Source organism: Sesamum indicum, linkage group LG6, assembly GCF_026168435.1.
Source record: "Sesamum indicum cultivar Baizhima isolate 11 linkage group LG6, ASM2616843v1, whole genome shotgun sequence".
Classification (NCBI taxonomy): Eukaryota; Viridiplantae; Streptophyta; class Magnoliopsida; order Lamiales; family Pedaliaceae; genus Sesamum; species Sesamum indicum.
The window spans coordinates 17,298,739-17,323,570 of record NC_142662.1 but is presented as its reverse complement, the minus strand read 5'-3'; the positions used below and the strand labels follow the sequence as shown (position 1 = coordinate 17,323,570).

Below are 24,832 nucleotides of genomic sequence, written 5' to 3'. Positions count from 1 at the left end.
AATCTTGGGCTTCACACTACCATGAGGTGAGGTGATGAAAAACGAGACGTTTACAGTGGTATATTTGTTATTAGTCCCTTCAAAACATATAAAATTATATTTTTTAAGAAAAATATTTTTAAAATTATATTTACATCCTTTTTTAAATACTTCGGTTACAATTATACTCCTTTGGTTAGAGTTTTAGATGGCATGTGTCCGTGAAAAATTAACTGAACTTTCGATTTTATCTCTCATTATTTTAAAGTTTTTAGGGATAATTGCACTTTCCTTCCCTAAAGTTTAGTGTAATTGCATGTAAACTTATTGTAGTTTAGAAAATTATATTTAGTACCACTGATATTTGCTTCTATCTAACAAATAAGTACCATAGTTAGTCAAAATTCACGGAATTTGGTAATATTAACAAAAAATTAGTTAAAAACTCATTTTTTTCTGATTGACTTATTGCTGATTTATTGCAGATGAAATAAATCTTTCTATGACCAGATAACAAAGAGCCGTAGCAAATATTATTGACCACGGTCAGACAACAGTTGTTGGTTGTGGGTTTTGCGAGGGTGGCTAAAACATTTTTAATGGCTAAAAGTCAAGGCAAAATACTTAAGCAAGGTAAATAATGTTTTTATGGTGAAAAAGCTGATTTTTTGCATCGATTTTATTTAATTATAGTTAAAAGTAGTCATTTACCATGGTTATTAGCCATAACCACTAATATTGTAGCTAATAGTAATTTTTTTCAAGTGTACATACACAGATTTTCCTAATATAGTATTGAATAAATTACAGCAGACTTTTCTAAAATTTATCTTATTTATAAATATTTCTCATATTTTAAAAAAATTATAAATAACCTTTATGAAATTATAAATATTTTCATAATCACCCCTCGTGATTGTCCATTGTAGGGAGGTATTTCTTAGAATATTTATAATTTTAGGGAGGTTTTAAAACAACTCGTTAAAATTTATCGAGTCATTATAGGTAACAATATGAGGATTTCATAACTTCAATTGATTAACAAATGCAGTAAGTTTAGAAGGACTGTAACTGGAATTATAAAAGTTCCTTGAGCAAAAGTATAATTTTTCATTCTTGAGGGAGTTAAGCTGTAATTATATACTTTAATTTTTTCAATAAAAATATTAATTAGGTCGACCGTTATGTCACTCTTATAGTATATAGATTTTAATATTTAATTTTTTTAATCCAAATTAAGTTCAAAATCCTCATTTTTATTCTTTATTATTATTATTTTTTTGTTAAAAGCCCCCGCCTTTACGAAGGATCCCTACTCATGTATTAAAAATTCAAGTCAAATAATGTCAACACAATATATAAATATATATATTTATTAAAGAGCATTATTTTAATATCTTCAATTTTCATAAGGGTTCGTTTTCTTTATTTATTTTCTCTCTCTTTTCAACTTTTCAATTCTCTCTCTTCTCGACTTTCACATCTTTGTCTTTTACCAACAATTTTTCATAACTTTCTTCTATTTTTTTAATTAATATATACATTTTTAAAATAATTTAATTTTTAAATTTAACTTTACACACATATTTGAGATACCTTAGCTCAATATTTTATTGCAGAGATATTGAATTCAAAATTTATTAACAACGTGTGGGAGTGAGTTAAAAAAACGATATTCTACAAAAGGGACCATTGATATCTTCCTTGACAATTATTCTAACATTATGTGTAAAGTAAGAGGACCACAGTTAAAGTATGTCAGTACGACAATACTTCTCTTAGGTGCTACAAAAAGAAACCATTCATATGTTTCACGCTTTAAAATGAGGTGAGCCAACAAGGAAGCTTTTACACCAATGCTATATTTGTTGTTACGCCTCCTCCACAAATAGAAAATCATAATTTTTACAAAGGGGTAATTACATTTTCTTTTTACGAGGGTTTATGTATAATTACACTAAATTTTAGGAAACGAAAGTGTAACGATTCCTTTTAAAAAATATAAAATAAAAATTATATTTTCATTTTTTGAATATTCTATTTATACTAATGATGTCTTATCCCAATGGTTAAGACTATGATTGAGGTCTCATGAATAAGTTCGAGTCTCATTGCATGTGCAGAAACTTATTTCAGTGTATTGGTTGAATTGAGGTATATGTTGCTCGATATATCGAGATGAATTATTATAATTTATTTATCGTTATTAATAAAAAAAAAAAGAAATACTCTATCTATAATTATCTCCCTATGACTAGAGGTTTGGGCCGATGATGTTGATGTCAGAAAAAATTAAGTAAACATTTAATTTTATTCCTCATCCTCCAAGGTCAGTACATTTATTGACTATATTGCCCTTCATAATGTTTTGAAATTTATAGGGATGTAAACATGAGCTCATATAATTACAAGGAAGTAAATTAAATATATTATAAAGTATTTACCTTAGAAAAATAGTTGTTTTCTAGGTTTTCTATTTTGCTTATATAAGAGTAAGATTAAGGTTTTCGTGCATATATCAAATAAAAATATTTTGTTCAAACATATATATTTTTTAATGTCAAATTTCTTAAAAAAATGTCTACAAAAAATAGTATGAAAAATAAATGATTGAGAACATATGTAGAATGATAGTTATAAAATTTCAAATCACAAATATCCGACACAAGCTCGAAAAGTGATCCATGATATAAACCTAAGCGTTTAATATGGACACGAACACGACCTAGAGGGGTAGTTGAAGAAATCTAAAAACGTCATCACAACCCAAGAAAAAAGAGGCGCAAGGTCGATCTTATTTATGTGAAAAAGATTCTGAAAAATCAAGCAGTACAATTGAGCTCTGTTCATGTTAAATAATCGATGAAGAAGAAGAACTTAACTACCTAACTCATGCTAACCACTTCTAACTACAAGCATGCTGAGTCACCTACCACGTGTGCTGCTGTAATTATAAGCAAAAAAGGAAAAACGTTACTCTCACCAAGTGTCTTCTTCAACCTCCTTCTTCATCTACTGCTGTTGTGAGCTTGTGCTTGCTGGCTGCAGCTGTCTATCTTAACATCCCCCCCCCACCCCAAGATGGACTTGGGGAAAATAGCTCAAACCCATCTTGGACAACAAACCAGAGAAGACAAAGGCAGGGAGGAGCTTTGTGAATATATCTGCTAGTTGGGAGCGACTGGAAATTGGAGAAGGGAGGAGGAAACTAGATTTGAAGTGATAACGGATCAAGTGACAGTCGATTTCAAGGTGTTAGGTGCGCTCGTGGAAGACGGGATTAGCCACAATGTGAAGGAAAGTTTGATTATCACAATAAAGAGGAATTAGAGTAGAAATAGGAACATGAAAATCCTGGAGCATGTAAGAAATCCAGCAAAGTTCACAGGCAGTGGCCCCAAGACTGAGATACTCCGCCTCAGCTGTGGAGCGAGCAACGGTGGTATATTTTTTTATTTTCCATGAAATGAGAGAGTGGCCCAGAAAGATGCAGTAACCTGTTAAGGAGCTTATGGAGTCGACACAATTCGCCCAATCAGCATCACAGTACCCCTTGAGCTGAAAAGAGGAAGAAACAGGGAAGAAAATGCCCTGGTCTGAATGGCTTTTAAGGTAGCGCACCAAATGCAAAGTTGCGTCCATGTGATCTTGCCTGGGATCATTGACAAATTGGCTAAGTTGCTGGGCAGCGAAGGATACATCAGGGCGAGTAAAGCCAAGTTTTTTGAAATATAATTCTGTGTAATAATGATTTTTTTTTTGGAGTAAATTGGTTAAAATTATATTTTACATTAATCAACAATCAATATTGATACCCTGATAAATAATTTTTCTCAAGCGCAGCTAAAGTGGCAGACCACCAAACAGTCTAGCAAGGTTTAATCCATCTATTTATACCAACTTGGCAGGCTCAAAAGCACAATCCAGCAAGACGACTCAGTAGATAACGGGGACAATACATCATACGTACTTTTGCCATCGTGAGACTAGGCATGACAAAAGAGTCGAGCCATGGAGAACTCTAAGGTAAGACGATAATTTCTACTCCTCCAGAATCGCATAAATCCTTGCTCACAATTGATTGTATAGCTCGCGAGTCGGCTCGGTTTGGACTCGAGTCAAACTCAAATTTTTTGAGCTCGAGCCCAAAATACTCTATTCGAAAGCTTGCGAGTTTTTTTATTTTTTTTTATATTCTTTATTTTTAAGTAGTAATTTTTTAATTGATGTGGGAACAACTTAATTCATTCATTTGTAATTCATTTCCTAAATTTATTGATACTACTAAATAGAAGTGGAAAATAAATTAACAGAAAAAAAAATTAAACTAAAATTTTGTAATTTGAAGATGCAAAAGTAAAAAAAAGAAAATCACAACACTGACGTTATCAACACCCTTTATAATATTTAAATATTACATATACTTCCCATATGGTCAATGGTAAAATAGTCTTTTGAAAAACGACAGTAAGAGTTATATGATATTTTCGCATCTCTATTTAAGTGTTACATAACTATATCAAATATCAAGAAAAAATTTATAATTTTTCAAATAACAAGATTGTAATTTTAATTAATTAAAACTGTCAAAAGTCTATATATATTCATCATTTACTTTTTTTTGTTTCCTTCTATTTTTATTATTAATTTTTTCTATTATAAACTATATATTTTTGGTACGAAGAAGGAGCGTAATATTTACCAGTCGCCTAAACATATTTGAAATCAACTTATAATGAATCATAATTCAGAAAGCATGTAGTAAAGCCATTAGGAATACAAAAGAAATTGCTGGGATTACAATAGGCAATCTTCTTGTAGCCCTTCAAGTTTATACAGCCAGCTGATGATCAGTAGCTTCATGGCTGTCCAAATTCTGGATTTGCTCTAGTTCTTGCTCAACTGCTGATTCGTCTTTCTCATGATAGGATTGCTTCACATAATAGGTTGCAACACTGCAGTAAAACAGGAAATTCACAAAGCATATGTAAGCTAACAACGCATAATACGTCGCCAATCCACTCGTGTCTAAGTTGTCGTTGAACAAACCGTGGAAGATTAAGATAAAAACTAAGCTGACGAAATTCCCAATGTTGAGAGCGAATTGAGTGAAAGACGGCCCGTATTTCTTGAATGATTCAGGAACATGCACATAAAACACTTCTTCCATCCCATCATACACTAGCCCTTCCATGAACCCCAGTAAGAAGAACTGTGGGACTAGCCAGAAAACACTGATGGAAACGTCGTGGTTCACATACTTGTGCAGCCTGTACTTCTCAATCCTCCAAGCAACTATGCAACATAACGGTGAACTTGCCATTCTAGCTCCAATCCTTGTAAGCATAACTTTCCGTGGAACTTTCTGACTCCAATAAGCCGGAAATAGTGAATCACAAAGACGCGAGACTATGAAGCTAGTTGAAGTTATCACTATCACAAAAATAACTACGGGAACTCTGGAAATTCGACCCAGATGACTGTCCATGTAACTGACTTGTTCAATAAAGAAAGTGTTTCCTGTGGCCTGCAGTAGGCCGTAAGCAAGGAATGTCGTCCACAGAGGAACCATAGAGAGCAGAATCTTCACTTCCTGTACATCTTCAGGACTCCAAAGTCTTCCTATCCTTACTTGTTCTGCCCGACTAGGTGAAGGTTCCACAACCGAAGCTTTATCTAACCACCTGCTCAAATCATTAGTTCTAGTTACATCCTACATGAACTTAATCAAACAAAAGAGGAAAAAGAACTGTTTACCTTAATATTGGAATGACATTTCCGGAAGGAGTACTATCGCTAAGATGTCTCTTTGATATCGCTGCACGCAGGATTTGCAGCAGGTTGTTTAGCTTGCTTTCCTTAGTAGGTGGCTTGTACTTATAATTAAATGCTATGCCTCCTAAGAAAAACACAAAGCCTACCCCCATAGCAATTGCCGCTATCTTTGAGAGCTCGATGCATTTAGCATTAACAAACACAAACAGATCCACAGATACCAAAAATATAAGCTGGACGCCACCATATCTTTCTATGACTCTCTAATTGTTCCTCGTCTACATATGACCCCTCTTCTCTAAATTGATAGGCAAAAAACTCTTTGAGTGGGATATAGCGGCCTGCTCGGCCTAAAGCTACCAGTATCAATGCCAGGTACAGTAATTGTAGCTCAATACTTGTTAGACACCAAGCCGCGTAAAACAACAGTGTTAATCCCTGTAGAAAGAGGTAATATCCCAGTTGAATCAAATCATAATAGCAATAATAACACCTGCAACATGGCTGCACTTTGTGGTACATAGTCCCTAAGTTGATTATTTTTCATGTATGTTTGATAAGTACAAAATTAAGTTGGATGGAGTTAATTCTATCGTCAATCTATTCCAACTAAGGAACTTATCTGTTACGAAGTATCTTTTTCAGCCAAAACTTAAGACGACATTGCCCAACTTAGTCAACGTTGCTCGAGTACCAACGCACTAGAAACTAAGTGTTAGAATATGTTGGGTTCAATTGTATAATTATACTTTTGAAGGAAGAGAAGGGGAGTATATCTCAGAATTTTTGTATTCTAAATTGTGCCATTCTGTTCACTTGGATAACATCAGATACAAGTCCTGCCAAAACATCAGCTAATAAGCATAGAATTTCTGACATAGAATAAATGCAAAAATAAAATTCTAAATATCATTCTCGTTTCTGCCAACCCTCGTTAAAACAGTCATAACTTTCTACAGAAATTTCCAATGAACTTGAAACCTGGACCATTTGAAACTAGACTCTAAAATCTCAGTGACATGTTTGTAAAAAGCTACTTATTTAACCATTAAAACCACCGTATCACTGGCTACTACATACATTGACTTGAACAGAAACGTTTAGACAAGGCTGCCAGAGAAAAGCTTTATACTTGAACAAAGTGTAAACTTCACAAAAAGACATGTTTAAGCAAAAGGTAGCATATATCATCTGAGTTTGACATAGACAAAAGCTAGCAGCATTCACAATGATATAAGCAACAGTCGAGCAGACTACTGCTACAAACGGACCCAGATGAGCATCGGACACATGAGCAACAACCAGTGCTAGAACCGCTGTTACCCCATCTTGAACATTCACAATCGAAGCAGCTTTCGGCAAATGCAACCACTCGTCGGTCAGATGCGTGATCAGGATCGCAATCAATGCATACTCAACCCAAGCATGAACAAATACCAAACCTGCAGACCAAAAACAAAAACCCATCATCTACAAGTTTACATTGTTAAGAGAGACAGAGAGAGGGCGTAGCTCATATACATACCTGAGATGAAAGGAGCAGCCTTGTTCCAAACAACGTAGTATTTCAACCACCTGGTTGCAACTGCTTGCAGTTCTAGCAGCATTGCTGGGATTTTCTCCAATCTTATGGGAACTGTATTCTCCAATCAAGTTCCAATTTGAGTGACAACTGCTGCTAGTGATCTTTCCTGCGTACACCTTATTTTAAGGGAAATTAGCAGCGTGGGTTTTGGAGTACTCGTCGAATAAAATATATGACTTTGAGGATTGAGTGGATGATTGGCTTAAAGTCTTGGGCGGGATGAAGAAAGTTGAACTTTTATGATGGTGGATTAGTTATAAGACTTGAATATTTAATTTTATGTTCATATTAGAATTGGAATATTTAGATGAAATATTTAATATTGGTAGTCATTTTCTTTAATTATTAAACTCAATTAAAGTTTATATAGAGTACAACTTTTACAAATTAATAATTTCTCTTAAGTAATAATTAATTTAGCAGCGCCAAGATCTAAATTTATAATTTTAATAAATTATAAGATAACAATTTTTCAGAAAACTCTTATATGAATTTATGATACCTTCAATATTATAAATTAATAATTCTACAAAAATTACAAATATAACTAGAACAATTTAGTACTATATAATTATATTGTTGGTTTGTTCTTCATAAAATTCAATTGTATTTCGTCTCCTTGCAATAAAAATGGACTTGCATTAAGTTTTAACTTGTACTACATGCTATGTACAAAAAAAATTATTTTTTTATATTTTATATTTAATTAGTCACATTAATTCGAGCGGAATGTACGAAAATTGAGACATAATGGGATACTTTTACTTTTGTCCTTGAATTAGTCACTGAATTTTTTTTTATACTTTGTACCCAGCTAATCTTTTTTTTTTTTTTTGGTTTCCAGTTGATCATATCAATTTTAGTTCCATTTTTTCTTTATATGATAAGTTAGTTCTGACCATTTAAACTAATGGAGGAACTTTTTTTTGGCAACTAACGGTCAGAACAAACTTTGATCATTTTTAAAAAAATTTGAGGATCAAAATTGATCAAATTGAAACATGAGTACCAAAGTGATTAGTGACGAACTTATGGATTACAAGAGACTAATTGATAATTATTAAGAAATTTAAAATAAATTATAAGTTGAAAATGAAATATATTAGAATTTGAACATATTAAATTAGAGTTTATTATAATATTCAGAAAAAAATTATATTAATTGAAAAATTAAGAAGAATCTAATAATAATTATTGAAAAGTTTAAAAAAATCAAAATAATAAAGAAAGAGGGAGAAGCAGCACGTGGTGCCACCGACCACCTAACCCTTCCCCGCTTTACACATTAATTTTCCAGTAATGGAACAAAAGTGAAGAAGTGAATTGGAATGGTTGAGACAGTCCACTTCGGGTAGCTATCAGCATAATCTGTATGTATATTTAATATTGTTAACTTAAAACCCTGTAGCCTTTTTCCAAGCCATGCTATAGGAGTTATAGTAAATGCTAATACCTATGAGGCCTTATTTTATTGAAAAAGAAGGGGTCAATAGCAATTTAACCCCTATGATTTTGAAAATGAGTATATTATCTTTATATGAAAAAAATATAGCAATTTATTCTCCTGTACTTTTTAAAATGAAGCAATTTACCTCCTTGTATAATGAGGTAAATTGCTTCATTTTAGAAATCATAGGGGGGTAAATTTTGTATTCTAAAAAATATAGGGAGATAAATTACTATTTATTTTTTTATAAAATGGTAGTTTGTTCATTTTACAATATCACAAGAGAGTTGCTTGCATTTTTCCCGAAAAAGAAGTTATATGATCAGTTATTTCAATCTCCCATCTTTCTTTTTCCTTGAGTAGGTTCTTTTTTTGCATTATTCAACAGGCATGTAGACTTACGTACTAATATACTCTAATCTGTTAACCATGAGTTAGGATACAGTAATGATTCAAGAGGAACCTCTTTTCCCAACTCATCATATTGCACAAGTGTCTTACCTTTCTCCATATTGCGTTGGGGGGGGGGGTCTATCGTCATGTCTCTCCTGCTACTTCTGTTCATATACCCTACATAGCATTTCATCATTGTGTAATGATTGCATGTAACCTCTCTCACTCATATTTCAGTGGAAAATTTTAGCTACATGTGGTAGGTACAAACTACAACTTGGAAGGTATTTAAATCAAGTCGTCCTAAGATGACATTGTAGGTCGAGGGCACGTCCACCACAAGGAAATAATCATTTTGGCCTTTCTATTGGGCTCCATTCCCAAGGATAGGGGATCAAGATTTGTCCCAAGGGATGTACTACCTCCGTGCAAAACCATACAATGAGGTGTTTATCAACTCCAACAAGGTATCATTGAGCTCCATCTGCCGATAGACCTCATAAAGTAGGATATCGACTGAGATCTAGAATCTAAAAATACACTCAACAGTATAATTAGCTAAGGTAGCAGAAAGAACAAGAGCATTATTATAGGGTAAGTGAACTCTCCATGTGTCAGCAAGTCCAAAGTGGATCATCGGATCCCCTGCTGGTATTTTAAGGTCAATTTCCATGATTGTTCTGGCAGCAACAGCGTGTGCATATCCAGCTGTCATGGAGTCCCCATCTGTTGGTCCTCCTGTTATCATGTGAATAACCCCTTTGACAGGTTTGTTTAGGATTCAGTAAATCAATTCTCACTTATATGGGAATCTCGATGACAAGAGCGTTCATTTTATCATTGTCTATGTTCTTTATCGATGAGTCCTTCAGGTAACCAACTTGAATGAGTTATTTTATCTCCTGTGTCAATTGGCAACATCTATTAGTATCATGTATGTACTCTCTGTGCCACCTATAAAAATATTTAGATTTGAAAAGTTCAGGTCCTTCATCCACACTTTGGGTTACTGCAGAGCAAGGTGCTTGTTTATGGCCACCAGCATCCGTGCTGGGCTAGTGATGAGCAAGCTAAAATGCTCGTTTTTGGGGTCGAGGGGATTAAACCATCCTTTCAGTTCCCCTCGGCTTCTACGACAAGAAGTGGCTTCATAATCCCTTTTCTTATCGCGGTTGTCACCCTTCTCTACCAGCTACTGATCTTTTAGGTTCATGTATTTCTCTACCCATGCTAGCAGGTCCTGGAAGTTTGGAACATGCTTCTTAGCAAATGATTTAAAGAGAGGTTCGACTCGAAGTCCCTGTGTGAGAGCATTGATTAGCATCTCCTGGTGGGTAATTGAGACTTTCGAGATGGCGTTGTTGAAGTATCGGACATATGCTCTCAAGGTCTCATTTTCATCCTACTTACCCCGAAAAGATTGATAGTTGATTTTGGTATTTCTTGCGACTAGTGATCTGGCATAGAAAAAGTAAGCTAAACTCTGCAAGAGAACGAACTAATCCAGCTGGGAGCTGGTCCAAGTACTACAAGGCAGATTCAGTTAGTGCATTAAGAAATAAACAACATATAATAGCATCAGTATACTTGTGCAACAGGGTTGCATTCTTAAACTCACGGATGTGCTCAACGGGACCCTGGTGTTATTGTAAGCAGGTAGATGTTAAGGCGCCCTGAAGTGAGTAAGGAGTTTTTTTGCCATGGTGTCTACACTAAAGGGAATAACACGCTCCAGTAGTGGAGCCTAGCGGAGTTCTAGCACTTCTTTCAAGATAAAACGCTAGATTCTCAAAGTTTCCTAGTTGCTCCCCTCATTGCTGGTGAGATTAGTTAATGTAGGATCATCCTATTGGAATACAACGGGAGTTGGCCCGCCAGTTCCTTGATCTCCTTGAGTGTTGAGCTTCTCCTATTGGGATGATTATCCTGCTCCATTGATAAGAAAGCCTCTAAGGGTTGAGTTGATGGTATCCAAAATAAACGCTGCTCACAAAAGATCATGTTGGCAACAACAGATTGAATTGCCAAGTCAAGAGTGGGAATGGGGTAATTGAGATCCCCTAGTGTCTCCTTTGGAGGTGGAACTATAGAACCTGCTACAGTAGGGAAGTGTTGCCCTTCACCTCTATTTTCTGAGTTGACAATCTCTCACATCTCTAGCTCAAGTTCCCCAAAGACGACGTCAATTATGTGTACCAAAATCTAGTGAGCACCACAATCGTCAAAGGATTTTCATAAAAATTATAAGATCAATGGAGAACTAACTCACAAAACAATGGTTAGTACGTTGATGTTTAAATCACTAACAGATTTACTAAAAGGATAATCCAAAAAATTGAGACAATGCAAGAGTAATGATAAATAATTGAAGTGACTCGAAAAAAGTATCAAGATATAATGAAAATAATGGCGTAGAGTGCAAAACAGTGCAAGAAACTTGCTGAAAATAGAGAAAAAAGAGTGAAAGTGAGTGAATAAGACTTGATGTCTTATTACTGTACAATAACCTCTATTTATAGGTCAATGGAGAGCAAAATCGGAAAGTGGTTGCAACTTGTGAAACACTGTTGGTTAATTGCATGAGTTAAGTAACTAAAAGAAAAAAAAGATTGCGATTTGGACTTATCTTCTTCGGTTATGACTGTTTGAAAGAATCATATTAGTCGAGCAGAGTTTTGCGGAGTCTGTTTTATCCATTGCAGCCAAGTTGGCTGCCATTAATATAACAAGAATATGTTGGAAATTATGATATGTCCCACACAGGGGCGTAAATGAGTCGAGCTCGACAAAAAAATTCTGGCTCGAGTTCGAGTTTTTTTTTTAATTTTAAAATTTTATCATTAAAATAGAAATTATTTTAGAATTTTATTTATTATATTAAGTGACAAAATCAAACTATTTTTAACAAAAATATATTCTTAATTTTCAACTATTAGATAACTTAAAAACTCAATAATTAATATAAAATAAAATATACTATGAACTTACTAACTTGTTGATTAAGCTTAATTTTGTAGAAAGACTAGATGTATAAATAAAACTATCATATTTTATCATTAGCTAAATTAAAAATATGTGATATTACTTAATAATTATAATATTTGAGTTAAATATATTAAAAAAAATAAAAATAAGTCGCGAGCTTCTGAACAGAGTATTTTGGGCTCGAGCTCCACTCGAGCTCCAAATCGAGTCGACTCGTGACCTATACAATCAATTGTGAGCAGGGATTTAAGCGAATTTGGAGGAGTAGAAATTATCGTCTTAGCTGAGAGTTTGCCATGGCTTGACTCGTCTGCCACCCCTAGTGTCACGGTGGCAAAAGTACGTATGACGTATCATCCCCATTATCAACTTAGTCATTTTGCTGTACTGGATTTGCTTTTGAACCTACCAAGTTAGTATAAATAGATGAACTAAGCCTTGCTGGACTGTTTGGTGGTCTACCACTTTAGCTTTGAGCTTAAGAAAAATTATTTGACAGGGTATCAATATTGATTGTTGATTATTGATTTAAAATATAATTTCAACCAATTTACTCCAAAAAAAAAAAAAGAAAATCATTATTGCACACAATTATATTTCAAAAGAATCGCTAGTAATTTTTTAATTGATGTGGGAACAACTTAATTCATTCATGTGTAATTCATTTCCTAAATGTATTGGTACTACTAAATAGAAGTGGAAAATAAATTAAAAGAAAAACAAATAAACTAAAATTTGTAATTTGAAGATGTAAAAGAAAAAACAATCACAACGTTAACATTATCAACACCCTTTATAATATTTAAATATTGCATATACTTCCCATATGATCAAGGGTAAAATAGTCTTTTGAAAAACGAGGATAAGAGTTATATGATATTTCCTCATCCCCATTTAAGTGTTATATAACCATATCAAATATCAAGAAAAAATTAATAATTTTTCAAATAACAAGATTGTAATTTTAATTAATTAAAACTGTCAAAGATCTATAAACACTCATCATTTACTTTTTTTTTTCCTTCTATTTTTATTATTAATTTTTTTCTATTATAAACTATATTAATTTGGTACGAACAAGGAGCGTACTATTTACGAGTCGCCTTGAACATATTTGAAATCAACTTATAAAGAATCATAATTCATAAAGCATGTAGTAGAAAGCCATTAGGAATACAATCATGTGATGAGTACAAGTGACAAGCAGAAAAGAAATTGCTGGGATTGGAATAGGCAATCTCCTTATAGCCCTTCAAGTTTATTCAGCCAGCTGATGATCAGTAGCTTCATGGCTGTCCAAATTCTGGATTTGCTCTAGTTCTTGCTCAACAGGTGATTCGTCTTTCTCATAATAGGATTCCTTCACATAATAGGTTGCAACACCGCAGTAAAACAGGAAATTCACAAAGCATATGTAAGCTAACAACGCATAATACGTCGCCAATCCACTCGTGTCTAAGTTGTCGTTGAACAAGCCGTGGAAGATTAAGATAAAAACTAAGCTGACGAAATTCCCGATGTTGAGAGCGAATTGAGTGAAAGACGGCCCGTATTTCCTGAATGATTCAGGAACATGCCCATCAAACACTTCTTCCATCCCATCAAACACTAGCCCTTCCATGAATCCCAGTAAGAAGAACTGTGGGACTAGCCAGAAAGCACTGATGGAAATGTCGTGGTTCACATACTTGTGCAGCCTGTACTTCTCGATCCTCCAAGCAACTATGCAACATAACGGTGAAATTGCCATTCCAGCTCCAATCCTTGTAAGCATAACTTGCCGTGGAACTTTCTGACTCCAATAAGACGGAAGTAGTGAATCACAAAGACGCGAGACTATGAAGCTAGTTGAACTCTTCACTATCACAAAAATAACTATGGGAACTCTGGAAATTCGACCCAGACGACTGTCCATGTAACCGACTTGTTCATAAAAGAAAGTGTTTCCGGTGGCCTGCAGTAGACCGTAAGCGAGGAATGTCGTCCACAGAGGGACCATAGAGAGCAGAATCTTCACTTCCTGTACATCTTCAGGACTCCAAAGTCTTCCTATCCTCACTTGTTCTGCCCGACTAGGTGAAGGTTCCTCAACTGAAGCTTTATCTAACCACCTGCTCAAATCATTAGTTCTAGTTACATCCTACATGAACTTGATCAAACAAAAGAGGAAAAAGAACTGTTTACCTTAATATTGGAATGACATTTCCGGAAGGAGTACTATTGCTAAGACGTCTCTTTGATATTGCTGCACGCAGGATTTGCAGCATGTTGTTTAGCTTGCTTTGGGAGGCAGGTGGCTTGTACTTATACTTAAATGCTATGCCTCCTAAGAACAACACAAAGCCTACCCCCATAGCAATTGCCGCAATCCTTGAGAGCTCGATCCATGTAGCATTTGCAAACACATAAACAGATGCACAGATACCTAAAATATAAGGCGGACGCCACCATATCTTTCTACGACTCTCTAATTGTTCCTCGTCTACATGTGACCCCTCTTCTCTAAATTGATAGGCAAGAAACTCCTTGAGTGGGATATCACGGCCTGCTCGGCCTAAAGCTACCAGTAACAATGCCACGTACAGTAATTGTAGCTCAATACTTATTAGACGCCAAGCCGCGAAAAACAATAGGGTTAATCCCTGTCGTAAGAGGAAACATCTCAGTTGAATCAAATCATAATAGCAATAACAACACCTGCAACATGGCTGCACTGTGGTACATAATCCCTAAGTTGAGTATTTTTCATGTATGTTTGATAAGTACAAAATTAAGTTGGATGGAGTTAATTCTATCGTCAATCTATTCCAACTCTGGAACTTATCTGTTACGAAGTATCTTTTTCAGCCAAAACTTAAGACGACATTGCCCAACTTAGTCAACGTTGCTCGAGTACCAACGCACTAGAAACTAAGTGTTAGAATATGGTGGGTTCAATTGTATTCTAAATTGTGCCCTTCTATTCACTTGGATAACATCAGATTACAGGTCATGCCTAAACATCAGCTGATAAGCATAGAATTCTGACGTAGAATAAATGCAAAAACAAAATTCTAAACATCATTCTCTGTTTCTGCCAACCCTCGTTAAAACAGTCATAACTTTCTACAGAAATTTCAAATGGACTTGAAACCTGGACCATTTGAAACTAAACTCACATGCTTTAATTATGTATAAGATCCACTCGTTTGCATTCTGAAAACACATCTGTAAGTCCGCTGAAGAACTATGACCAGCTGAAAATGAGAAGACAAGTTCAATTCTCTTGGGAATTCTAAACAATAAGCTTGTCCACCATCAAAATCAACATTACCAACCGACTACCTATAACCTCTAATAAGTCCACGTAGAGTGACGAGCTCTAGATTCTAGTAAAATTCAAACTCAGTGATATGCTAGTAAAAAACTACTGATTTAACCATTAAAACCACCGTATCGCTGGCTACTATATACATTGATTTGAACAGAAACGTTTAGAAAGCCTGCCAGAGAAAAGCTTTATACTTGAACAAAGTGTAAACATTCACACAAAGACATGTTTAAACAAAAGGTAGCATATATCATCTGAGTTTGACATAGACAAAAGCTAGCAGCACTCACAATGATATAAGCAACAGTTGAGCAGACTACTGCTAGAAACGGACCCACATAAGCATCGGACACATAAGCAACAACCAGCGCTAGAACCGCTGTTACCCCATCTTGAACATTCACAATCGAAGCAGCTCTCGGCAAATGCAACCACTCGTCGGTCAGATGCGTGATCAGGATCGCAATCAATGCATACTCAACCCAAGCATGAACAAATACCAAACCTGCAGACCAAAAACAAAACCCATCATCTACAAGTTTAAATTGTTGAGAGAGAGAGAGATGGCGTAGGTCATATACATACCTGAGATGAAAGGAACAGCCTTGTTCCAAACAACGTAGTATTTGAACCACCTGGTTGCATCTGCTTGCAGTTCTAGCAGCATTCCAGGGATTTTCTCCAATCTTATGGCAACCATATTCTCTAATCAGGTTCCAATTTGAGAGACATCTGCTGCTAGTGATCTTGAAGGGAAATTAGCAGCGTTGGATGTTGGAGGACTCGTCCAATAATGTATATTGACTGTGAGGGTTGACTGGATGATTGGTTTAAAGTCTTGAATAACGTGAAGAAAATAATTAATTTATTGATTTGTAATATGACAAGAGATGCTTATATTTTTTTCCCGAAAAAGAAGTACATGATCAGTTATTTTAATCTCCCATCTTTCTTTTTCCTTGAGTAGGTTTTTTTTTTGCATTATTCAACAAGGCATGTAGACTTATGTACTAATATACTCTAATCTGTTAACCATGAGTTAGGACACAGTAATGATTCAAGAGGAACAACATAGGAATAGGATAAGGATACCCACAGCATTTTTCAGGGCAGCCTGGAAATTCCACATAGGAAAAACCCTTATGTGTTGTTTCTCCCGTGTCCTATTCCCTGTTCTTACCTTTAACTGAACGTTGTTCAAAATATCAGTCATCTTAGTGGCAGAAGAGCGAAAGAAAAATGACAAGAACGTAAATAAAAGGAAAAGTTAAAACGGGTGGGCCTTCCTTTCTGTCTCCTCTTGGTAGTTGGTACAGTACATTCTTGTCATTTTACTTCAGTGTTGCACAATTCATAAATCAGATCAATCATTCAGAGTACAGGAAAATAATTTGGAAAACTAGAAATACATACTAATTCACACACCCACACAAAACACAAACTCACTAATTATATTTTAATTTATTATAAATAAAAGATATTTTTTCAATTAAGAAAATTTTAATTAAACTTAAAGTGAAAAATTACCAAAAAAAAAATCATTCAACTAAATATTATATAGGAATAATATAAGGACAATATTGTTTAAAAATTTAATTGTGGGAGGTAAGTGTTACATTTGTTAGTTTAAGGGAGTAATTATTACATGACTAATAGTTTAGGAGGGCAAAGTGTAGTTTATCCTAAAAATTATGACAAATATTTTATCATAGATAAAACAAAATCATGACAAATTTTGGTTGATCGTGGTTAAAATTTAAGTTCTTGTATCGATTTTGTATTATCATTGATAGTCAGTATTGATTTAACGTTATTTTGATTCATGATGATTTATGGTGTATGGATCTTTTTTCCTAATATTATAAGAAAAAGTACTTTGGTCACATAAACATTTTCCTTTTTCTGCAAATATTAATTTAGAGAAAGTTCATTTTACCATCATGTATTCTAATTTCACTCCTCTGTACCATCAAATTCATCACTTGACCATTTTATTTTTCATCTACTTTTTTTACCAAAAAAAAAAAAAAACAACAACAAAAGAGGTCATGCTCTCCGACGGCTATCTCTGAGCTCCAAAAACTCTGTCCTCGTTGTTCGATGTATGCATTGGTGGATAAATCGGCGTAATCTTTATTAGGAATGGCAATTGAATTTTGATGGAGTTTACTAAATTACCTAAATACTCCTGTTATTTTAAAGGTATTTAAATTCCCATAGTTGACTATTTTGATCATCTTGACTAATTTTGATCAGGGAATAAATAAAGGCCATAGGATCATGATGACGTGGCAGCATCTCAAAGAGGACACGTGGCGCTCTCCTCGACGGTATTTATGATTATTCAAATTACGTTTTATCTCATCATTTTACCGCCATTTCGTGATCTCATTCGATCTTATTTTTATCTTTTCGACCCCGCCTTTCTAACTTAAGCACCGAAGGGCCATCGCCGAGGGCTACTCGGCTAGTCTCACGTTTATTTTGTTCTCAGGATCACTAACAGGTAGTTTAAAAGAAGGATTCAACAACCCGACTTAGCGATCCGACTCCGCGATCCCAATTTCGCGCGACCTACATCAAATTCATAACTGAGAAAAATCATCTAGGATTTGTTCTTAATAAAGTAGGTCCAAATCTAAAAAATGGAGATCAAAGCAGATAGGGTGTTCTCAAATTTAATTAGGACTTGTTCGAATTATAAGCGAGTCTCGACTTATATATCCACCTACACCCTATTGCTTCTTTGTTGTTGGGCAAAGAGATAAACTCCATCAATCTTTGTGAGCACGACCGTCCTCCATTCTTCTTGCTTCCCGCATGTTAGATGAGGAGGCTACAAAATTGATGTATATATTGTTAATACACATTCAGTTATAAGGGCAAAAAAATAATTTCTATATATATAAATCATACAATAAAAACATACACCCTACCATACTGCATAAATTCTAACACCACTATAAATACCAATAATATAATTTTTTAAAAGGGGGACTATTCATTGATTTGATCCCCCACACATAGTAAAAAAATCTTTTCGTAAATCGTATTTTTACCTAGTGTGCAGTTGTGTGTAGGTAAAATTTTCATTTTATCCTTTCACTAAAATCACAACCACATCAAAAACGATTATACTTATTATCTATATATGCAAGTAAACATTAGAATTGCATGTTCTATGGATGAGAAAGTGCAAATAAAATCTTGCATCCATGCAGGTTTGGTAACAACAGACAACTTTGGAGCTCCTCTTTAAGTTGTTTGTAGGAGCACTTAAAACTTCAGTAACTGAGGGATCTGCATTTAATTAATCAGCATGATCTGAATTAATTTTCTATATGGACAGTATATCCTGACTACAATCAGATACAAGTAGGGGGCAAGCAATGGGATCATATCATGTTTCCTGAATGAAAAGTATTTTCATGAAACACCACATCTATAGATATTATAACTTTGTGTTTATGTAGATCAAAAGTTCATATCTCTTTTGGCCATGTGCATGGCCAAGTAAACACATTTTATAGTTCTTGTGTCAAATTTAGATTTAGGATTAAATGCATTTTTCATCCTCTAACTATAGGCACATCCCGTTTTAGTCTTTTATCTATCTAGGGTTTGATTTTGGTCCTCTTTGTAATTAAATTGCTCAATTTTAGTCCTATTTTGACCGAAAAATTAGCCAAACCGTCGGAAAATTCCACGTGGAGCCTATGTGGACATTTAAATTGGGGTTGAAACCTCATTGGTTTATATTTTTATGATTTGACAATTTTTCAAATTTTTTAATGACATGGCAGATGTGGAAAAAGAGGGAAAAGGGAAGGCTCTTGTTGTGCTGGCGGCGGTCGAAGACTCCGATCTCGTAAAAAATCTGATGAAAATTGATGGGTGAGGTCTCGTTGAAAACGCCTTGGCGAGGGGAGTCCAATGGTGGTGGTCCGAGACGGTGATTCGTTTGGACGGCGGAGATTCGGCAGTTCAAAGATGGCGTCGTGAAACTTTAAAAGAACTGATCTCGTCGAGGAGTTGATGAAAATGGATGGGAGAGGTGTCATTCGACTCGTCTTGATGAGAGGAATCCAACGGTGGTGGTGCGCAACAGTCATTCATTCGGACGGCGGTTCAAAGGTGGCGGCGTCGCAAAATTTTAAAAGAACTGATCTCGTCGAGCAGTTGATGAAAATGGCTGGGAGAGGTGTCGTTCGACTCGCCTTGATGAGAGGAATCCAACGGTGGTGGTGCGAAATGGTAATTCGTTCGGACGGCGGCGTATTGACGGTGGAAAGTCGTGTCGGTCACCTCTTGAGCCCAGCGTCAAATCGCAATGAAACTTCAAATTGATGGAGGGGAAAAGTTCGCCTGATGATGGGGAGTCGACTGATATAGGTGGTATCCGGTGATTCATCGAAAATTGGTCGGAAATTTAGAGAGAAGATGCGGCGAGAAGAGGGGAGAAAAAGTGGCCATGTCATTTTTTTTTTAAATTCGAAAAATTGCCTAGTCAGCTAAAACTGACCAATTATATCTCAGCCCTAATTTAAATGTCCACATAGACTCCACATGGAATTTTCCGGCGATTTGGGTAATTTTTCGGCCAAAATAGGACTAAAATTGAGCAATTTAATTAAATAAAGGACCAAAATCAAACCCTAGATAGATAAAGGACTAAAATGGGATGTGGCTATAGTTAGAGGACAAAAATTGCATTTAATTCTTAGATTTATGTGGTAAAAGGGTTGAATTCATTTTGCCCTCTGTGTTATGCCAAAATATCAAAAAAACCCCTATGAAAAAACAAATACTAATTTCACCCCCTTTGTTATAAAAAAAAAAAAATCACACTGCCCCCTGGTCAATGACAGTCTAATTTTTTAGGGGTAAAGACTAAAATACCCCTTCATATATATGAAAAAGTTGTTGACCCGTTCAGACCAGAAATCCCCACTTCGTCGACTGATTGAGAGAAAACCCTAATCCTTCCCTTCGTTAAAACTTATTCGATTTCTTTGCAAAAAATCTCTAAAACTGACCGTTAAATTCGAAGAAAACTCTACATAATCAACAAAAAGAGGTTAAAGAAGGTGAGTTGTCTACTTTTCGCTATTTTTTTTTCATTTTTTGTGGTGTTTTATGTTGCATTAGGGTTTTATAGTTTACGATTTTTATAGTTATGTTATGATTTAGGATTTTTATAGTTTTTTTTATTAAATTTCTAAACATAAAAGTTTGAATTTTTTCTATTTAGGTGTTCTTTTTTTTGTTTCGGCTGAAGAGAAATGAACGAGATTTCAGCAATATATCAGGTTAGTTTTCAGATCTACTACTTCAAGGTATTTTTTCTGATTTTTAAAAATAAATTCTCGCTACAAGAACTGATCTAGGGTTTTTCGCTATATAGGATTTTTTCTTTTGTGGTTTCTGATGGAGAGAAATAAAAGAGACTCAACCAGTATATGAAGTCAGTTTTCCATATTACTTTAATGTATTTTTTATTTTTTTAAAAAATCTCGATTAAAGAATTGATTCTTAGTTATGTTATTTTATTGTAGATTTATATAAAGACAAAAGAAAAAGGAGATTAAGACTTGGTGAACTCTGCAAGAAAATGACGGTATGTTTGTTTTATGTGTATTATTATATATTTGTGGTCCCTATTTGACACTTGTGTAATATTCACTTCTAATAGTTACTTGAGGTTTCAAATGTTGCAAAAATTGATACACGTCCATGGTTAAAGCATATAGAGGAGTTATGAAAGTGAAAATGCTGAAAATAAGATCTTTTCCTGATGCACAGAAAATCCACATTTTTATGAATCTAATTGTATAGACAGAGATATAAAACTATGGTTTATCAATCAACATCTATAACATTAATTTAGAACATCAATCCCCAACCAAAGAGGATTTTAATTTCAAATTAAAACATTTAGTTTGAAAAAATTAAATAGTAGGACATTAATCTATTATGCCATCATGAATAACTTTTCGTTTATTTAATAAATGAAACTAGAAAAGATACAACAGATATTGCATGATAAATTTCTGGAGTCACCAAATTTTCTGTTTGTTGAGTTCTTTTTGTCAGTTAATTTATTATATTGTATGTGGTTCCTATTTGAGAGTTATTATATTGCAGCTATTACCATGTTCATGATCTATTTTAAAATTTTTATAATAGTATGTGGTCCCTATTTGAGAGTTATTATATTGCTGCTATTACCATGTTCATGATCTATTTTAGACTTTTTATGATAGTATGTGGTCCCCATTTGAGAATTATTATATTGCAGCTATTACCATGTTCATGATATTTTATAGACTTTTTATGATAGTATGTGGTCCCTGTTTGAGAATTATTATATTGTATTATTATATTCTGTTATATTTAAAAAATGTGGGCCTGTTTGAAAATTGATAGTTATTTATTGACCCCCCAGTGATGATATAAATATTCAGAAAACTCCCTATGATAAACTTGTGTATCTACTTTTATAATGTGCTCCTTGTTTGAGAATTCCCTCCTTTTAAAAAGTTGTATTTTTTTTTTTCCTCCATGTGCAGAGTAATGACTTGCATGATGTTCACTTCTGGTATGGTGGTAAATTTGTGGATGATAACAGATCTAAATATGTAGGGGGTACAAGAAAGATTTTTGAAGGATAGATATTGATTTTCTAGGAATGTATGAATTAGGAGAAATGTATGACAGATGTGGTGGGAAGAAAGGCACAATGACCTTTCACTATAAAGTTCCAGGGTTACCACTAGAACTTGGTTTAAGACGTATTAGCAATGAATGCTCTGACATTTGAATATGTGATTTGGAGAATCAATATAGAGGGATAGACTTGCCTATAGAAATATATGTAGAAGACAGTGATTGTGAGCTCATTCAGGTACTAGATAAAGATGGTAATGTTGTTTCCAATGAACATGAGGAAGAAATTAGGTACTTGCTAGATGGGATTGATTTTGAAGATGATTTAGATGATAGTTTTCCTGGGGGGATGATCAAGGGCCGGGTTCTGTGTGTGAGGGTATTGGGGAAAGGCTGAATCGTGAGGGGTAGGGACAGGGTAGGGATGGGATAGGATCTGTGTGTGAGGGTGTTGAAGAAAGGCTGAATAGTGAGAGGCAAGGGGAACAAGGGCATGGTGGTAATGGTGAGGGTGGTGAAGAAGAGTTTAAAACTGATAATTTGAGAGATAAAAAAGGCAAAAGAAAAATAAACTATGCTGAAAATCAGTCCTCATCAAAATTTGATGATTCTTCTGATGAGGACTATAATCAGCCTGAGATATACTCAAGCGATAGTGAAACCCCAAGTCTTGTTTTAGAAGACCTTGAAGTGTCAAGTGATGATAACATGTTCTTGAATAAGAACCCAACAAGGGAACAACAATGGAACTTGCAAGGGAACTTGCAAGAATCCAACACACCTAAAGTCAAAGTTTTACAAGGTTTGTTATATGAAATTGTTCACTTAATATTCTGTCTCTCTTTTTTTTTTGACAATTATGTTGAGTAAAAATATTTATTTGCAGGGCATAAGTCATGAGGAAATACCTGTCGAAGGCTCCCAAATTCCCCCAACGAGCCAGAAGAATGAGTTGCAGTTTAAGGCTACAAGAGCAACCAAGGTAAGTTACTTAATATATTTTTTCCAATGTAAATATTAGCTACTACTCAAATATGAATAAATTATTTTGAATTTCAGAAACAAAAAATAAGAACAAGTGCAAAGACACTACAAACAAGCATTCCTCCATATACTGTAAGCACTATGAGTTCTGATAGTAATTAAAATATAGTTCTTTTTGCTACAATTGTTTACTATAATATTGTTGACATATTACATATTCTTTTTTCAAATGCAGGTTGAACAAATAACTGATGGAGCATTTGCAGCCACACACTCGACAAACACTCTTCCATCTATTGTAAGCACCGTAAGTTTCTTTTATTTTTGTTTTTTCTATAACAACAAGAAATTGGCTCTTAATGCTTGTGATTGTGTACAAGTGAGAAATTAAAATATAATCCTCTTGAAATGTAGAATGAACAAACAATTGTTGGGTCATCTGCGACAGCACCCCCCACAAGCACTCATCCATCTACTGTAAGTTTTGTTATTATAGATTTCCTGATTTTTATATTTTCATGCAATTGTTTTTAAACTCTTTTTATATTATCAACAACAAATTGGTTATCAAGGACGTAGAAATGCTGTTTTGATGGGAGACACTATTAGAACAAGCTCAAGAGGATCTATAAATACAAATAGAAACAAAAAGCCATCAATTTCCGAAGTTCTAAAAAGAATCAAGGAGAGGTCCAATAAAAGGCCATGAAAATAGAGTTGTAATTTTGTCTTAACCATTTTAATGTGTTGGATGTACTTTTTGGCTACTTTAAATGGTGCTACTTGTTTAATTTATTTGGTATTTTTTGGAGAGAAATTACTAGCAGCACCTTTGGAGGTAGTAATGTCTTTGAATGGGGTTGGATATACTTTTGGCTTAGGCTTACATCTTGAGAAATTTGGCAGCATAGTTGAAAGTTGTTAAATTGTTTAATTGGCAGATACAGTATGAATTGGCTTACATTGTGCTTAATGAAATCAAGCATTTTATTGTTTTGCACTTTTAGGTGTCTTATGTAGTATTTTTTAAAGTATTGGACAACATTTTAATATGATCTTATAATTTGAAAACAAAATTAAACTGTACATTTTTTTATTACAATGCAATTAGAACAATCTTTGATAAATAAAAAGAAACTACATATTTGAGAAATTAGAATACAATTACAAGAACCCTTGATTTCTACTTGGTTAACAGAATGAAAACCATCAAACATAAAACTGCACTAACTCCAATCCAAAAATTAACATTGCTAACCACTTTTTCATTGTGTTCGACATTTATATTTGATTTTTTGGAATTCGATGCTTTCGATATCACATCATCTACACAACCATCTGGTTCATCTTCATCTGTTGCAAATGCACTGTCCCCCAACCCGGTGTATGCTCCACAATCAAAGCTTACCGGAAACCCGCTTGGTGCTCATGTAGCTCTTTCAGGTTGTACCCAACGAAAAAAATTATAAACTTGAAATCTACAATAATAATACAACTTACCTCTAGAAGGTTTTCTTAAAGATTCCACTACTCTAATTTCTACCTTTAAATTGCATCCACATAATGGTGAAGCTGAAAATCTCAAATCGAACACTTCCTTGCATCCTCGATTTTTTTTCAGTCGACTTGATTGTGTAGACATGGCTTCAAAATCTGCAAAAAAGAAAAAAAAAATGAGAAAGGTGCGTCAAATTGGGGGATGGAAGGG

The 24,832-nt window shown here is 34.4% G+C and overlaps 3 protein-coding genes and 1 long non-coding RNA gene across 4 annotated transcripts; 1 reads left to right on the top strand and 3 right to left on the bottom strand.

The window, feature by feature from the left end:
- The first annotated feature begins 2,939 nt into the window (after positions 1 to 2,939).
- On the top strand, positions 2,940 to 4,260 carry LOC110012183 (uncharacterized). The gene is made up of 2 exons (XR_002287346.2): positions 2,940 to 3,720; positions 3,823 to 4,260. It is a non-coding gene; the product is annotated as an uncharacterized LOC110012183 (long non-coding RNA).
- A 550-nt stretch (positions 4,261 to 4,810) lies between these two features.
- Positions 4,811 to 5,906, bottom strand: LOC105164438 (protein NRT1/ PTR FAMILY 5.6-like). The gene is made up of 2 exons (XM_020694190.1): positions 5,737 to 5,906; positions 4,811 to 5,663 (listed from the first exon to the last, which is right to left on the bottom strand). The coding sequence occupies exons 1-2, from the start codon at positions 5,904 to 5,906 to the stop codon at positions 4,811 to 4,813; spliced, it is 1,023 nt and encodes a 340-aa protein (XP_020549849.1).
- A 545-nt stretch (positions 5,907 to 6,451) lies between these two features.
- LOC110012153 (uncharacterized) lies at positions 6,452 to 7,473 on the bottom strand. Its single transcript, XM_020694811.2, has 2 exons — positions 7,280 to 7,473; positions 6,452 to 7,196 (listed from the first exon to the last, which is right to left on the bottom strand). Exons 1-2 carry the CDS (start codon positions 7,359 to 7,361, stop codon positions 6,817 to 6,819), a joined length of 462 nt encoding a protein of 153 aa, XP_020550470.1. The 5' UTR covers positions 7,362 to 7,473; the 3' UTR covers positions 6,452 to 6,816.
- Positions 7,474 to 13,255: 5,782 nt separating this feature from the next.
- On the bottom strand, positions 13,256 to 16,325 carry LOC105164315 (protein NRT1/ PTR FAMILY 5.7). The gene is made up of 4 exons (XM_011082935.3): positions 16,060 to 16,325; positions 15,765 to 15,979; positions 14,349 to 14,806; positions 13,256 to 14,275 (listed from the first exon to the last, which is right to left on the bottom strand). The coding sequence occupies exons 1-4, from the start codon at positions 16,172 to 16,174 to the stop codon at positions 13,423 to 13,425; spliced, it is 1,641 nt and encodes a 546-aa protein (XP_011081237.1). The 5' UTR covers positions 16,175 to 16,325; the 3' UTR covers positions 13,256 to 13,422.
- Positions 16,326 to 24,832: the final 8,507 nt, after the last annotated feature.

Excerpts from the sequence above, each read along its gene's own strand:
- LOC105164315 (XM_011082935.3), bottom strand. The coding sequence starts at position 16,174 with ATGGTTGCCATAAGATTGGAGAAAATCCCTGGAATGCTGCTAGAACTG. Across the intron at positions 14,807-15,764 it reads CAACTGTTGCTTATATCATT|GGATTAACCCTATTGTTTTT; the intron begins GTGAGTGCTGCT and ends CTCTTACGACAG. Across the intron at positions 14,276-14,348 it reads AATGTCATTCCAATATTAAG|GTGGTTAGATAAAGCTTCAG; the intron begins GTAAACAGTTCT and ends TGATTTGAGCAG.
- LOC105164438 (XM_020694190.1), bottom strand. The coding sequence starts at position 5,906 with ATGGGGGTAGGCTTTGTGTTTTTCTTAGGAGGCATAGCATTTAATTAT. Across the intron at positions 5,664-5,736 it reads AATGTCATTCCAATATTAAG|GTGGTTAGATAAAGCTTCGG; the intron begins GTAAACAGTTCT and ends TGATTTGAGCAG.
- LOC110012153 (XM_020694811.2), bottom strand. The coding sequence starts at position 7,361 with ATGCTGCTAGAACTGCAAGCAGTTGCAACCAGGTGGTTGAAATACTAC. Across the intron at positions 7,197-7,279 it reads GGCTGCTCCTTTCATCTCAG|GTTTGGTATTTGTTCATGCT; the intron begins GTATGTATATGA and ends TTTGGTCTGCAG.